Source organism: Drosophila takahashii, chromosome 2R, assembly GCF_030179915.1.
Source record: "Drosophila takahashii strain IR98-3 E-12201 chromosome 2R, DtakHiC1v2, whole genome shotgun sequence".
In the NCBI taxonomy this organism is placed as follows: domain Eukaryota; kingdom Metazoa; phylum Arthropoda; class Insecta; order Diptera; family Drosophilidae; genus Drosophila; species Drosophila takahashii.
This window is the reverse complement of record NC_091679.1, coordinates 34,007,732-34,021,245: the sequence shown is the minus strand read 5'-3', so window position 1 is coordinate 34,021,245 and position 13,514 is coordinate 34,007,732. Positions and strand designations below refer to the sequence as shown.

General features: G+C 36.8%; 5 protein-coding genes across 5 annotated transcripts; 1 reads left to right on the top strand and 4 right to left on the bottom strand.

Moving 5' to 3' along the window:
* Positions 1-1,585: 1,585 nt before the first annotated feature.
* Idgf5 (Imaginal disc growth factor 5) lies at positions 1,586-3,560 on the bottom strand. Its single transcript, XM_017159411.3, has 3 exons — positions 3,399-3,560; positions 2,769-3,335; positions 1,586-2,375 (listed from the first exon to the last, which is right to left on the bottom strand). The coding sequence occupies exons 1-3, from the start codon at positions 3,523-3,525 to the stop codon at positions 1,729-1,731; spliced, it is 1,341 nt and encodes a 446-aa protein (XP_017014900.3). The 5' UTR covers positions 3,526-3,560; the 3' UTR covers positions 1,586-1,728.
* Positions 3,561-7,775: 4,215 nt separating this feature from the next.
* LOC108069360 (bomanin Short 3-like) lies at positions 7,776-8,129 on the top strand. Its single transcript, XM_017159417.3, has 2 exons — positions 7,776-7,910; positions 7,973-8,129. Exons 1-2 carry the CDS (start codon positions 7,859-7,861, stop codon positions 8,041-8,043), a joined length of 123 nt encoding a protein of 40 aa, XP_017014906.1. The 5' UTR covers positions 7,776-7,858; the 3' UTR covers positions 8,044-8,129.
* A 230-nt stretch (positions 8,130-8,359) lies between these two features.
* LOC138912766 (bomanin Short 5-like) lies at positions 8,360-8,707 on the bottom strand. The gene is made up of 2 exons (XM_070214071.1): positions 8,548-8,707; positions 8,360-8,484 (listed from the first exon to the last, which is right to left on the bottom strand). Exons 1-2 carry the CDS (start codon positions 8,597-8,599, stop codon positions 8,414-8,416), a joined length of 123 nt encoding a protein of 40 aa, XP_070070172.1. The 5' UTR covers positions 8,600-8,707; the 3' UTR covers positions 8,360-8,413.
* A 459-nt stretch (positions 8,708-9,166) lies between these two features.
* BomT2 (Bomanin Tailed 2) lies at positions 9,167-9,547 on the bottom strand. The gene is made up of 2 exons (XM_017159413.3): positions 9,437-9,547; positions 9,167-9,378 (listed from the first exon to the last, which is right to left on the bottom strand). The coding sequence occupies exons 1-2, from the start codon at positions 9,498-9,500 to the stop codon at positions 9,200-9,202; spliced, it is 243 nt and encodes an 80-aa protein (XP_017014902.2). The 5' UTR covers positions 9,501-9,547; the 3' UTR covers positions 9,167-9,199.
* Positions 9,548-10,015: 468 nt separating this feature from the next.
* On the bottom strand, positions 10,016-10,451 carry LOC108069362 (bomanin Short 3). Its single transcript, XM_017159420.3, has 2 exons — positions 10,293-10,451; positions 10,016-10,221 (listed from the first exon to the last, which is right to left on the bottom strand). The coding sequence occupies exons 1-2, from the start codon at positions 10,342-10,344 to the stop codon at positions 10,154-10,156; spliced, it is 120 nt and encodes a 39-aa protein (XP_017014909.1). The 5' UTR covers positions 10,345-10,451; the 3' UTR covers positions 10,016-10,153.
* Positions 10,452-13,514: the final 3,063 nt, after the last annotated feature.

The following is a 13,514-nucleotide window of genomic DNA, read 5'->3' as shown; positions in this document are numbered from 1 at the left end:
TTTTTTGCGCTCATTAAAATTATAAAATTTTCCCCTCCACAAAGCGACACAAAATAGAAGTAGGCGAAGGGAATGAAAAGCGCAAAGTTTTCCTGCCGTGTCGTGCATGCTAAAGTTGTTAAATCATAATTAATTTATGACGGCGCCATCCGCCCAAGCAGCTAGCCGTTGAACTCCCCATTTCCCCACCGCCCCACCATCCCAGCCACTTCCAAATTTGCCTCTTATCTACACTCGGGTCTCGGCCTCGAACTCCCCCGCCCTTCCTCCGTGAAGTTCCCAAAAAGGACCGCGTCGTCGTTTAAAATACTCTTAAAATGGAGCCCAAGTCTAAATACCTGCTGGGTGTAGTCCGTTTTTAACCCCACAAGTGTCCTGGAGGAGATGCTGTCGTGAGCCAAGCAGAAAGCACGCAATCACGTTTTCAGGATTTTAATAAATAAATATTCGGGAAAAAATCAAATATAATATATCTGCAAAGTGGTAGTCATAAGCAAACCAAAAAAAAATTTTCGTAGGACTTTCTTGTTAGAAAATTCAGTTTAATAATATTTTGTTTTTGGTAAAAAATTATTAAAAATATTTTGTTTTTGGTAAAAAAATATCTTTAAGCTAAGTTTGTAGGTCCTTAAAGTAGTAGTTTAAATTTATGCGCTCTTTCACGGGTTTTCCTTTAAATCTTTTTTTTTTGAAACGTTGATTGAATAATATTAAAATAGGGTTTAATGAGTATATTATGAATGTGTGTAAATACTTTTGCTAAGGTTCGTTATAAATTGATTAAGACTTAAAAAGAATAATTTATTTTTCGAATAAGTATTGGCAGACTCAAACCATTTTAATTAAATTTTCATGATTGGTTCAAAATTACAACAGTATTTCTGTTATAATAAAACACTTTATAATTCACAGGTTCCATTTGAGGCTTAATAATTTTTTTTCAATTTTTCTTTTCTTAAAATACAATCTAAGCCAGGAACCTGCAAAATCCCAAGGATCGGATTCAGGAACTCGTGACTCTGTGGGCATTACAGGGACTTACCTTGCGTCGCCAGGTTTTATGCGCCTCATTGCAGCGGCGACGGCGTCGAGAGTGGTGGCAGGCAAACTAATTGGTTTAATTTCAACTTTTACTTTGGCCCACCCTGTCGCCCAGCCACCCACCCCGTCGTCCTTGTGCCTTAAACACCCCACATTTCGCCCACCGTGTCAGTGGCATTTGAGAAGTTTGCTTTGCTTTACGCTTCGCCTGGCACTTCACTTGCCTTCGTGGCGGGACGCTTTTACTTTTTCCTTTTCCGCTTTTACAGCCTTCCACTTTGCCGGTTTATTTCCTCCTTTGCCTATTTTTTTCGGATCAAAGTCTTTGCAGAGGGAGGCGCATTAATTTATAGTATCATTATTTCCAAAAACAACGGGAATTTTGCTCAGAAAGACTAGAGAAGCATATGATAGCAGAATTTCAAGAATCCATACGAATTACCACCCTATCAAAGAAACATTTTTAATTATGGAAAATTTAATTATATTTATACAATTGAAAAAAAAACTTTATTTGGTTGCACGGCGCTTCGAAGTTCGAACTCGGTTCCAATGGGTTTAGTTAATATTTTCTCCCGAGTTGGACAAAGGTTTAAAACATCTGGATGGTTTTTTTGTTACTTGGTTGATATTTCCAAAAGATGGCACATTTGGCAGGAGGATACATTTATTTAAAAATCGGTTAACTTAAAGCTTATATTTGATGCTTCGCAGGATGGGGAATTTTTCGCCGGCACATTGACCTCGGAAGTCATCGAGGGACAGGTCGTGGAAGGACACTCCGCCCAATCCTTGGGCTTGGACGTAGCCGGCCTTGATGGCCGCTGTTGTGGGATCCTCGTAGCCCACCCACAGGCCATTATCTCCATGATCATCGGCCGCCCGATAGGCGTAGATCCCATAACGCTTGGTGGGATCGCCCACCTTGCGCAGATGCGGGACTTCCCGATCCTGCGGAGGCAGCTGCTGGAGCAAGTCACAAGTTTCCGGCCAACTCAGTAATCCGGGGGTAACAGTTTGCCTTCCCGCCGGAGCAGCTCCATTTGCCGCTGGAATTGGTGGATAGCCAGTGATTCCAGAGTTTCGAGTCATATTCCAAGCACGTCCATAACTGGCCACTCCCACGTGTAGTTTGTGGGCACTGATTTCGGAGGTTTGGTTCATCCAATACTCCACCTGGTACCGCACATTGTGGCTGGGATCCCGATCGTACATGGCGTACAGTGGAGCCGGCAGATCTGCCACCTTGGGATCTCGTTCCGGGGTCTGGAAGTCATAGGTGCCCAGGTTGACAAAGTCCACATGGCGTAGAACCGTGGGAACATCTATGAAGACTGGAGAAAAGGATTATATTAGTAAAAATCTTTACTAAAATCGTAACACATTAATTTGTTTCTGAGTTATTTAAAAGTTGTGCCAATTTTAAAATAGTTTGAAAACTCTTTGTCTTTTTAGTCCCAAAAAATCTACTATTACATAAGATATTATTATTTGTATGTAAAAAGTAGACTGTAAATGGAAAAAGGGTTTTAGAACGATCCGGAACAACCAGGTCTTAAATATTTTTCAAAACTCCGTTTTTAAAGGTCGTTTCGAGAACGATTTTTCTGTTTTTTAAAGTGTGTGGGAGTTATGTCCGAATCTGTTTAACAAGCATTATAAATTTAATAAAAAAAACGTAGCAACTAAAATGTGAAAACTTGAAAGTTTTCCTTGACTTTACTCACGTTCTGCTGAAACATGTGGCAGCATGGTGACGGTCAAGAGTTGTCCGCCGGGTCGCAAATCCGATTGCAGCTCTCCCAGAAGGGTGGCGAACTGGTCTCGATGCTCCTGGGCCTTCTCGTCCACCGATGAGGAACTAAACCAGCCACGAACAGAGCCCCAAACCCTCTTAAAAACTCCCTGCTGAACTTTCGGTTTGTTTTTGGGAAACTGCCAGGCGAGATCGAGTCCATCGAAGCCGTTGTTGTTCAGCTCCGCCATAACGCTGGCCTGGAAGCTTTTTCTGTGCTCCGACTGTTCCAGTAATCTCAGGTACTTGCCAGTATCTGCCACGCCCTCGCTGTCCAAGTCCAAGTCCCTACCACCGCCCACCGAGAGCAGGAACCGGACATGCGGAAATTTCTGGCGCAGAGCGGTAATGTGACGATAGTGCTGGTGGTCCCTAGTCAACGAAGGATTCAAGCTCTTGATCTTGTAGGTCTCGGCGTCGATACCCGCATAGCCGTAGACCAAAAAGTTGCAAAACTGCAGGGCGGGCTCCAGTTCCGCCAGCGACATTTGAGCGGGGCCTGAAACGAGAGATAACCCCCCATGTACTTGGCACTCATAGATTAGAACTATCCAAAACTCACCTTCACGCACAAAACTCTGAGCATCGTAGAAGCAGACTAGTTTTCCCACCTCAGCGGATATGCACTGCAAGAATGCTAGAAAACTGCAGAGCAGTAAGCCCTTATATAAATTGTTGGAGGCTGACATTAATGCTCCGTAGTACTGATCAGCTTTAAGTTAGATTAACAACTGAATTGGGACGACAGATTGTTATGATGAGCCACAGTCAAAGCTTTGTCAAAACAAACAGAGCTGATAAGAAAATATTGTGATTAAGTAGTGTTCCGATTTTTTATATTTATAAAAATAATACAATAGTTTAAATGGGTGTCTAAAAAAATAAACAAAAATACTAAGGAACCTAAATAAAATATATTAAAGTCAACAAAAATATTTAAATTTCAGAAAAATTCTACAAGAACTTAAAGGCGTTGCATACTTTTAAGCGAAAGGATTTTACAAATAAATATTTTCGATTAGATAATAACATTTTGTAATCAAATATCAAACTACATTTCTAACGCAATTGGTAAATCTTTAAATCTAAGAAAAAAAATCACTTGAAAATTTCTTTAAATCAAAAATTTGTAATTCCATTTGGACACACTTGTCCCTTCAGCTATTTATAAATTTTCCTTTATCTACAGTTGCCACAAACTGGCAAGCAAACACCCACCACACACATTATCGTACACCCATTAGTGTCTGTCAAAGTAAAGAGTGGGTGGTTAAGGTGGTGGTTTGGTTTGGGTATCAAAGTGTCACTTCCACAACTTCAATGCCAATCCGAAGTCCTGCACTCAGCACCAATTTACCGATTCCCACGAGACAATAATGTTTGTTCATGCTCGTAACGCTTAAGCACATTAAAGCCCTCGACTACGGCGACGGAATGATGAGTTGTCACTCCCCGGGAGAAGGCCGCCATAACTGGAGGTCACCACTCAAACATGTATGGCCATGTCCGTGTCCTTCATCCCCTTCACCACCACATGATTAGCCATTTTACTCACGTGGCAGCGGGGGCAAAATGTGTTGACTGCCTTGTCATTTGATGGGAATGGAAGGGTCAGCTCGCAGGCGTTGGGATCAGTGGTCAGTTACTGTTTTGCCTTTGAAAACTTTTTGGGGGTAATATGAAAAGGATTGAAAGTCCAATTGTGTAGTTATATGTGTACAATGCTCATGGAAAATCTTTTCTTAATTAACTTTTTTTAGGGAAAGCCCTTTTCAAATGTAGCTTCTTTAGCTTAACAATTTTAAATGTGTTAGCCATAGTATTAAATATTAAATTAAATAAGATTTACTCAAAAAAGCTAAAATAAGTTAATATTTGCTAAACATACATACAGAAAACCAAATAGGTAATTTTTGAATAATTAAAATGTGGTTTTCACCTTGAAACATTTGGTTCGCCCAAGAATGAACAGCAAAACTGGGTTAGCCGCGTGCCAAAAGGCACAAAATGAATTTCAAGTTTATGCATAAGGACGCAGTTGGTTGCATCATAAAATCAAATGGTGAAAGCTATAAAACTAACCGCAGCACAAAAAAAGGACAATAAAGGAGGCAGGCGGTGGGGCAAAGCCAACAGGAATCAACAGAATGTAACCGCAAGCACGGACGCTTAGGCAATCAACTAACAGAATGCACACATGTTCAGCAACACTGCTTTCTACTTTCCTACCCACTCGACTCCCAGCCCATTGTCAGTGCCACGCCCACTCCAGGGGCGCAACCAAGAGGATGTTACAAGATTTAATTAACAATAGAAAAGTAAAATTAAATTTCTGGTTATATAAATTAATAAAGTTTTTGATTGTTTAATTTTATTAAAAAAATCATACAACAGTGAAGAATTAAAGATTAAAAGCCCCTCTTCTTGCATCTTATAAAATCTTTACTACGCCCCTGATCCGTTAACCCAGCCCTTTCGCCTCAGGTTGACAGTAAACTAATAGAGGAGCAGCTGCCAGGAAGCCATTATATTCAAAGCGATAGGAAGAGCGCTGCAATTACACATAAATATAAATGCACAGGAAAAAACGTTAATGGGTTAAAAAGTGTTTAGGAAACGCATATATATCACAAAAAAATTCATAATAAACTTATTTTTATTTAAAAACAAGAGAGAACGTTATAGTCGGGTGCCCCGACTATCAGATACCCGTTACTCAGATAAAGGGAGTGCGAGGGAGATGGAGATATATATTGAAAACTTTGATCACGCATAACTTTTTAACGAATGGTCCGATTTGAAAAATTTCTTCTACATTTCGATAGGTATTGATAAACACAATAAAACTGCATTTTTACTTTTCCAAAATATTAAAGTTTTTAAAATCGTATATAAGCGATTGTGGGCGTTAGAGGGGGCGTGGCACCATTTTGAAACAAACTTGCGCTGCGTAGGAACTCCTAAAATCTGCATGCAAAATTCCAACCTTCTAGCTTTTATAGTTTCCGAGATCTCAGCGTTCATACAGACAGACAGACGGACAGACGGACAGACAGACGGACAGACGGACATGGCTAGATCGACTCGGCTAGTGATCCTGATCAAGAATATATATACTTTATGGGGTCGGAAACGCTTCCTTCTCCCTGTTACATACTTTTGCACGAATACAATATACCCTTTTACTCTACGAGTAACGGGTATAATAAACGAAGTCTACTTTGGTGTTTTATATTACGTATACGTAGAACTTCCGTTGCAACGCTAACCTTTTTTAAAGGATTAAAGTACCTAAGCTGTAATTAAATTAAATTAAATAATTATTAAAATATTATTATTTTATTTAAACTTAAATTTGTTTGAACAGCTAATTGATTTTTAAAGTAAGAAACAGTCAGCTAAATCAAACTTGTCTTTTAGTTAAATTAATAGAGCATAAGCATATCCACTTGAGACTCCTGACAAACCGCTCCTTAACACCACTTGAGTCTTCCAATTGAAACATTTGGCCACCGGGGTAACGCTTTAATCGTGCCACAAAGTCAACTCCTGGTTGCCTTTAACTCCTGAATACCCTCTCGACTGGATGATTAACTTTTTCGAGAGACATGTGGCAGCTGTCGCTGCCCGCAGCGTAATTAAATTGTTAACGCACACGTGTCGGCTGTCCGTCTATCCAGGGGCACATTTCCACGTATAAAGTGTACGCACATACATACGTTCATCCGGTTGAAGTTCATTTATCCGTAATGCCATCTACGTTGACAAATGTGTAAAAAACAACAACAGCATTTAGCACACGCGGCACTAATCCAGTGTGAGTGGAAGCTGGGTTGGCAGAGTAAAACCCTTTTCTCCGCCCCATTCGCATTCACCTTTCTGGTCCTCGAAACCACCGAATCGCCCCAAGCCCCCGAATCACCCAAAAAACTCATTTTGCATGGAGCTTGGCTGGTGGTTTTTAATGCTTCATTGGCTTAATTGCCAGCCATGTGCGAAAACACATACACAGTACAAAGAAGATTAAAATTAAAAAGGAAAAATAATAAAAATTAATTTCTTAAAAATACCAAAAATGCCAAATCAAGGTTTTTGATGCAGTTTTTTTTATAAATAAAACAAATTTAATAAACTAATATAACTTTTAAAAAAGTTGATAACAAAGCTTCAGGTTAATTTAAACGTATTCATACATTTTAAAATAGCATTTTAAATAAATATGAATAACCATTTTTTAATATGTTGGATTAATCACAATTTATGATGCGATTTTCTTTTCAGTGCACCTATGGACGAGCAGACTTACTTATAAACAGAATCAAGCAGACACACCTACAACAACTTTTGCGTGGCAAAGTTAATTCGACCACAAACACGTTCATTTACCTTTTGCGGGTACATAGACACACAAATCCTGAACAAAAAAACATTAAACAAGTTGAATTCCATCAAGGAAAACTCTGGTCAGGATTGTAAAAACTTTTCCATAAAACTTTTTACAAAATAAATATTTCTTTAAGCTAAGAAGTTTAAAATTCTACCACATTTCTATAACAAAATCAAACATATTTTTTTCCAATTTTTTATTTACAGTTAATTATATTTATAATTTCTATATTTATTTTTATTTAATATAGTTTCAATTTGCTGTATAAGATAAGAATATATACTAAATTTGAGAAAACGAATATATATTTACATTTTCTAATCAAGAATGTATGTATGTAATAAGTCCTACAATCAAATAAATCGGAAATTGGAAAATTCTAATAGTGGTTAAATGTATTTTTATTAGAGGAACACGCAAATCACAAACAAAGATCTTTTCAAAGCTATAACGAACGGGATAGGCTGCTGTTAAAATCAAGTTATGACGCATTTTTATATGTTTCTATATTATATTCCAAATGCCATGAATTAATTGAAAAAGTGCGCAATTTGCTAATCAATCCGACTTGGCGGGGCTATAAAAGAGACCTGTTCGAACGGATTGGCAAATTAGTCGCTGAAATCACTCACAATATGAAGCTGTTCTCGATCGCGTTTGTTTTGGGCCTCTTGGCTCTGGTCAGTGGTGAGTGAAAGGATATTCTAAATAATCTGCACTCAAAACTAACTGAATACTTTTGTATTTAGCCACTCCCCTTAATCCCGGCAATGTGATCATTAACGGCGACTGCAGAGTTTGCAATGTTCGAGGCGATTAATATAAACATCGGAAGATGAGCTCTTGTTGCTCTTTTGCGACAAAATATGAAATAAAATAAGTTCACATTATCCATTACTCACTGTATTTTGTTGGGGAAAGGAAATATGGTTTTAATTTTACAGCGCATGGTAAATTTCTTCATAAAGTTAATGACAATATGTGAAACAAGGCTCTTTAAAGAAAGTACAAAAGGTTTGTCGAGAAACAACCGCATTTTCTTTTTAATTTATGGTTACGCCACTTGACATCGATCCGGCTCAAAATTAGTTTGTTACCACCCAATTAATTTAAATTAAATAAATAATGTAGGTATGCTGAAAATATTTATTTTTTACAACTGTGAGTTACATAATGTTATTGGCTTCAGTTTAGCCTCCGTGCACATTACAATTTCGGCAATCTCCATTGATAATAACGTTACCAGGAACCAGCGGGGAAGCTTTAAAAATTAAAATGCACTTTAAATCTTTCACAAGGATTAAAGGATTTAAAGTTTACTCACCCTTGGCCATGGCCAACAGACCAACCAAAAGCAAGAAGGAAATCAACTTCATATTGCTTGCAATGCTTCAAACTCAACTAATGATAGAACACCTTGTTGGCTTTCCTTTATAGGAACCCTTAAAATGAAATCAATACGCTGGTATTTCCCGGAAAATAATTCTTTAGGTATAGGAAGGCGTATTCGAGTATATATACTGGAAATGCCCCACAAATAAAATATTTCCCACTGATAAGCCGATTTACAAATATCAAAAGTTGCATAACAAAAGCTGACGATAATGAAATCAATCAGTGTAATAAAAACATGATTAAAATTCCCGAGGGTTAGGAAAAGTTCAAGCACTTACAGAAAACAAAATGGGTAAAAGTGAATTGTTTTAAATTATTTATTATTTTCACAAAAAACTATCTACAAATTCGCCATATTTAAAAATACACATTGTACATTGTGCTTAACTACACGAAAAAAATACAAATAAAAATAGTTTTTATAAAATTTAAACATAGATTTGTCAAATGTTTTTTCTTAGTGTTTTAAAATAGAAACCACAAAGAAATTTCGAAATCCCATTACAATTTAGATACTTTGTACCCAAAAAAAAAACAATCACTAAAAGCTTGAATAAATCTTTGTTTTATTTACAAAATGATTAGACAGTCATTGAACTGAACAAATGATAAATAATTCCAAAGAACACCGCTCCGGATGTCAGAGTGTACGACGTAGAACCACCCGTCTTATGGTCAGAAGGCATTATTATACCATCATCGTTATCGGGCTTATTGCACTCAACGCACTGCCCATTAATATAAACCTTACCCGGTGTGGCTGCAATTGGGAAATTATTAGCTACAAAAAATATATATTTAATTGTTATAACAATTACCGTTGACCGCAGCCAGCAAGCAAAAGAGCAGCAAAAAGCAGCAAGCGACTTGAAGAGGTTTCATGTTCGTCGGAGACTTCGAATAAATCTGATGGAGAAAACCTTAGTGCTCGGCGCTTTATATAGGATCAGTATATAGTATTCCCCAACCTATGCGGGTTTTTACAGTTACTGATAAAGACCATATCAATTGGTAACAAATATTTTAAGATTTTAGAATTTTATTTATACATCTTAATAAGTAATGTTAAATTTTAAAACCAACGGTAAAATAAACAATTATTTTCACACTCATTGTAAGTAACAGTCAAAAAAATTCCGTTTACTTCCCAAAAAAGTTAAATATTTAAAATGAACACTTAAATTATTCAATTAAATAATTTTTGTACAGTTGTAACTATTTATTTTTAAAAGCTTTGAATTCTTTGAATTATTTTTATTTCCTCAAATTTATTTTTTTTTAATTTTATTGTGGCTCTGAAAAACTTTAACTGTCCGCCTTATCGCATAAGATGTCGTGCTCCTTATAACTGTCTTGAAAAAAGTAGAGAATAAGACATTTCCCAATAAAAAAGTATATTTTGTGTACTTTAAATATTTTTTTATTAAAAGGAATATTTTTTTTCAATTTTGTATTACATTTTTAAATGACTTAAAAATATTTGGCTGTGTGAACTGCAACTGGCTTGTTGACTTTCCCCCATCTCTGCTGCCCTCTCAAGCCCTCACATTGCAGACTCGGCAGTCGCCGTTGATGATGACATTGCCAGGATTCAGGGGAGTGGCTAGAGACGAAATATAATTAAAATCACAATTAAATAACTTATGTAGTTTGCAAATAGTTCTGTTTACTCACCGTTGGCCAGAGCCAGCAGACCCAAGACAAAGGCAAGCGACAGGAATTTCATGTTGTTTTGATTTTGTGGTTTGTTTTTGAGGTTGACTCGAGAGGATTTGCAGCTGACAACTGATGCTGAGAGTAGGGAAATCAACTGCTTATATAGCCACTATCGCAGAGCTTCTGGCTAGACCGATTCGTCTTATCAAGGTGGCTGCAGCGACACGGGGAAAAGTCTGCCAGAGATGCTGGGATTCTCCCAGAGCAAACACCCCAGACCAGAAATTCCCCGAGTGCAGTAGTGCGACGTTCTCAATGAAATTGAGCGTAAACAAGTGCAGGCTGATAGCCCCGGGGTGAGAGATTGGGGAAGGGAAATCCAAGCTGGTCCAGAGCGATATTCAATTCACGTGCGGTGCTCAGATTGCAAACCTGATTTCATTTGACTTAGCGCCCCTGCGATGTTTTCCAAGTATTGAGACCCGTTTTACACGTTCAATACCGTCGAAACAATAAATGTTTAAATTAACACCGTCTTTATTAGCAAGAATTGCGAAAAGTTGCAAAAAGGGGTAACCAAGTTAGTGGGAAAGGGTGTTATTCTTTTTGAGGCCGAAGGCCCAAAGAAAACTTTATATAGTATCCTCCTATAAATCGATTCTATTAATGTATTAATGAAATAAACCAATAATATTCCTTTTAATAAACTATAACTGATTGAATATCAAATAAAAACACCTCTTAACGAGGTAAAAAACTAGTGACGATCGCACCTTCAACGTACAAAAGTGCTGATATCAACTTTTGTGACGAAAAATGATTTAAGATGCGACTAAATAAGTACGCTACCTAAAATTTATTCATTCGGCACGCTACAACAGAAAACTTTCGTGTAGATATTAAATATTTGATAAAGCGGGCCGAACGAGTAAATTTTAGGTAGCGTACTTATTTAGTCGCATCTAAAATCATTTTTCGTCACAAAAGTTGATATTAGAACTTTTGTACGTTGAAGGTGCGATCGTCACTAGTTTTTTACCTCGTTAAGAGGGTTTTTATTTGATATGATCAAAGGAGCTTTAGAACATATTACAATATGGTCAAAGGGGCCTTAGAACCAGGGAACGAAAATAACTGTTATTGTAAATTTTTCATACAAAAAAATCACGCACTTAGAAGGGTCCTAAAAATTTTTTAAATACACCACAATTTTTATTAGCCATTGTAGTTTACAAATCCGTAATGATTTTTATTTTTTGATTTTTATAATAAAACTCAAAAAATAACTGTTATTTTTTGATTTTTATGAATAACAGTTATTCCCTTGACATTTTTGAAAAAATGAAATAATTAAAAAAACATGATACCCGTGCTTTTTATAACTTACTAAAAATTTGTTAAAAAAGGCAACCGCGCATATTTTATACCTATATTTTTTTAAAATTTTGTTTACCCACAAAATCGCCAAAAATCAAGTTTGAGTTTTATTTTTGATCACGACGAATAACTGTTATTTGTCAACTTTTATTATAAAACTCAAAAAATAACAGTTATTCTTTGAGTTTTACTTTACAAATCAGAAAATAACTGTTAAAGTGTGATTTTTAAAATAAAACTTATAACAGTTACGTTCCCTGCTAAGAACATATTACAATATGGTCAAAGGGGCCTTAGAACATATTACAATATGGTCAAAGGGCGCCTTAGAACATATTACAATATGGTCAAAGGGCGCCTTAGAACATATTACAATATGGTCTAAGGGGCCTTAGAACATATTACAATATGGTCAAAGGTGCCTTAGAACATATTACAATATGGTCAAAGGGGGCTTAGAACATATTACAATATGGTCAAAGGGGCCTTAGAACATATTACAATATGGTCAAAGGAGCCTTAGAACATATTACAATATGGTCAAAGGAGCCTTAGAACATATTATAATACGGTCAAAGGTGCCTTAGAACATATTACAATATGGTCTAAGGGCCTTAGAACATATTACAATATGGTCAAAGGGGCCTTAGAACATATTACAATATGGTCAAAGGGGCCTTAGAACATATTACAATATGGTCAAAGGGGCCTTAGAACATATTACAAAATGGTCAAAGGGGCCTTAGAACATATTACAATATGGTCAAAGGGGCCTTAGAACATATTACAATATGGTCAAAGGGGCCTTAGAACATATTACAATATGGTCAAAGGGGCCTTAGAACATATTACAAAATGGTCAAAGGGGCCTTAGAACATATTACAATATGGTCAAAGGGGCCTTAGAACATATTACAATATGGTCAAAGGGGCCTTAGAACATATTACAATATGGTCAAAGGGGCCTTAGAACATATTACAATATGGTCAAAGGGCGCCTTAGAACATATTACAATATGGTCAAAGGTGCCTTAGAACATATTACAATATGGTCAAAGGTGCCTTAGAACATATTACAATATGGTCAAAGGGGCCTTAGAACATATTACAATATGGTCAAAGGGGCCTTAGAACATATTACAATATGGTCAAAGGGCCTTAGAATATATTACAATATGGTCAAAGGGGCCTTAGAACATATTACAATATGGTCAAAGGGGCCTTAGAACATATTACAATATGGTCAAAGGGGCCTTAGAACATATTACAATATGGTCAAAGGGCCTTAGAACATATTACAATATGGTCAAAGGGGCCTTAGAACATATTACAATATGGTCAAAGGTGCCTTAGAACATATTACAATATGGTCAAAGGGGCCTTAGAACATATTACAATATGGTCAAAGGGGCCTTAGAACATATTACAATATGGTCAAAGGGGCCTTAGAACATATTACAATATGGTCAAAAGGCGCCTTAGAACATATTACAATATGGTCAAAGGGCCTTAGAACATATTACAATATGGTCAAAGGGCGCCTTAGAACATATTACAATATGGTCAAAGGGGCCTTAAAACATATTACAATATGGTCAAAGGGGCCTTAGAACATATTACAATATGGTCAAAGGGGCCTTAGAACATATTACAATATGGTCAAAGGTGCCTTAGAACATATTACAATATGGTCAAAGGGGCCTTAGAACATATTACAATATGGTCAAAGGGCGCCTTAGAACATATTACAATATGGTCAAAGGTGCCTTAGAACATATTACAATATGGTCAAAGGGGCCTTAGAACATATTACAATATGGTCAAAGGGGCCTTAGAACATATTACAATATGGTCAAAGGGGCC

Coding starts and splice junctions, on each gene's coding strand:
- Idgf5 (XM_017159411.3), bottom strand. CDS start 3,525: ATGTCAGCCTCCAACAATTTATATAAGGGCTTACTGCTCTGCAGTTTT. Junction 3,336..3,398: donor TCAGAGTTTTGTGCGTGAAG/GTGAGTTTTGGA, acceptor CTCTCGTTTCAG/GCCCCGCTCAAATGTCGCTG. Junction 2,376..2,768: donor GCCACATGTTTCAGCAGAAC/GTGAGTAAAGTC, acceptor CCTTTTCTCCAG/TCTTCATAGATGTTCCCACG.
- LOC108069360 (XM_017159417.3), top strand. CDS start 7,859: ATGAAGCTGTTCTCGATCGCGTTTGTTTTGGGCCTCTTGGCTCTGGTC. Junction 7,911..7,972: donor CCTCTTGGCTCTGGTCAGTG/GTGAGTGAAAGG, acceptor TTTTGTATTTAG/CCACTCCCCTTAATCCCGGC.
- LOC138912766 (XM_070214071.1), bottom strand. CDS start 8,599: ATGAAGTTGATTTCCTTCTTGCTTTTGGTTGGTCTGTTGGCCATGGCC. Junction 8,485..8,547: donor TCTGTTGGCCATGGCCAAGG/GTGAGTAAACTT, acceptor TAATTTTTAAAG/CTTCCCCGCTGGTTCCTGGT.
- BomT2 (XM_017159413.3), bottom strand. CDS start 9,500: ATGAAACCTCTTCAAGTCGCTTGCTGCTTTTTGCTGCTCTTTTGCTTG. Junction 9,379..9,436: donor CTTGCTGGCTGCGGTCAACG/GTAATTGTTATA, acceptor TCCCAATTGCAG/CCACACCGGGTAAGGTTTAT.
- LOC108069362 (XM_017159420.3), bottom strand. CDS start 10,344: ATGAAATTCCTGTCGCTTGCCTTTGTCTTGGGTCTGCTGGCTCTGGCC. Junction 10,222..10,292: donor TCTGCTGGCTCTGGCCAACG/GTGAGTAAACAG, acceptor TTTCGTCTCTAG/CCACTCCCCTGAATCCTGGC.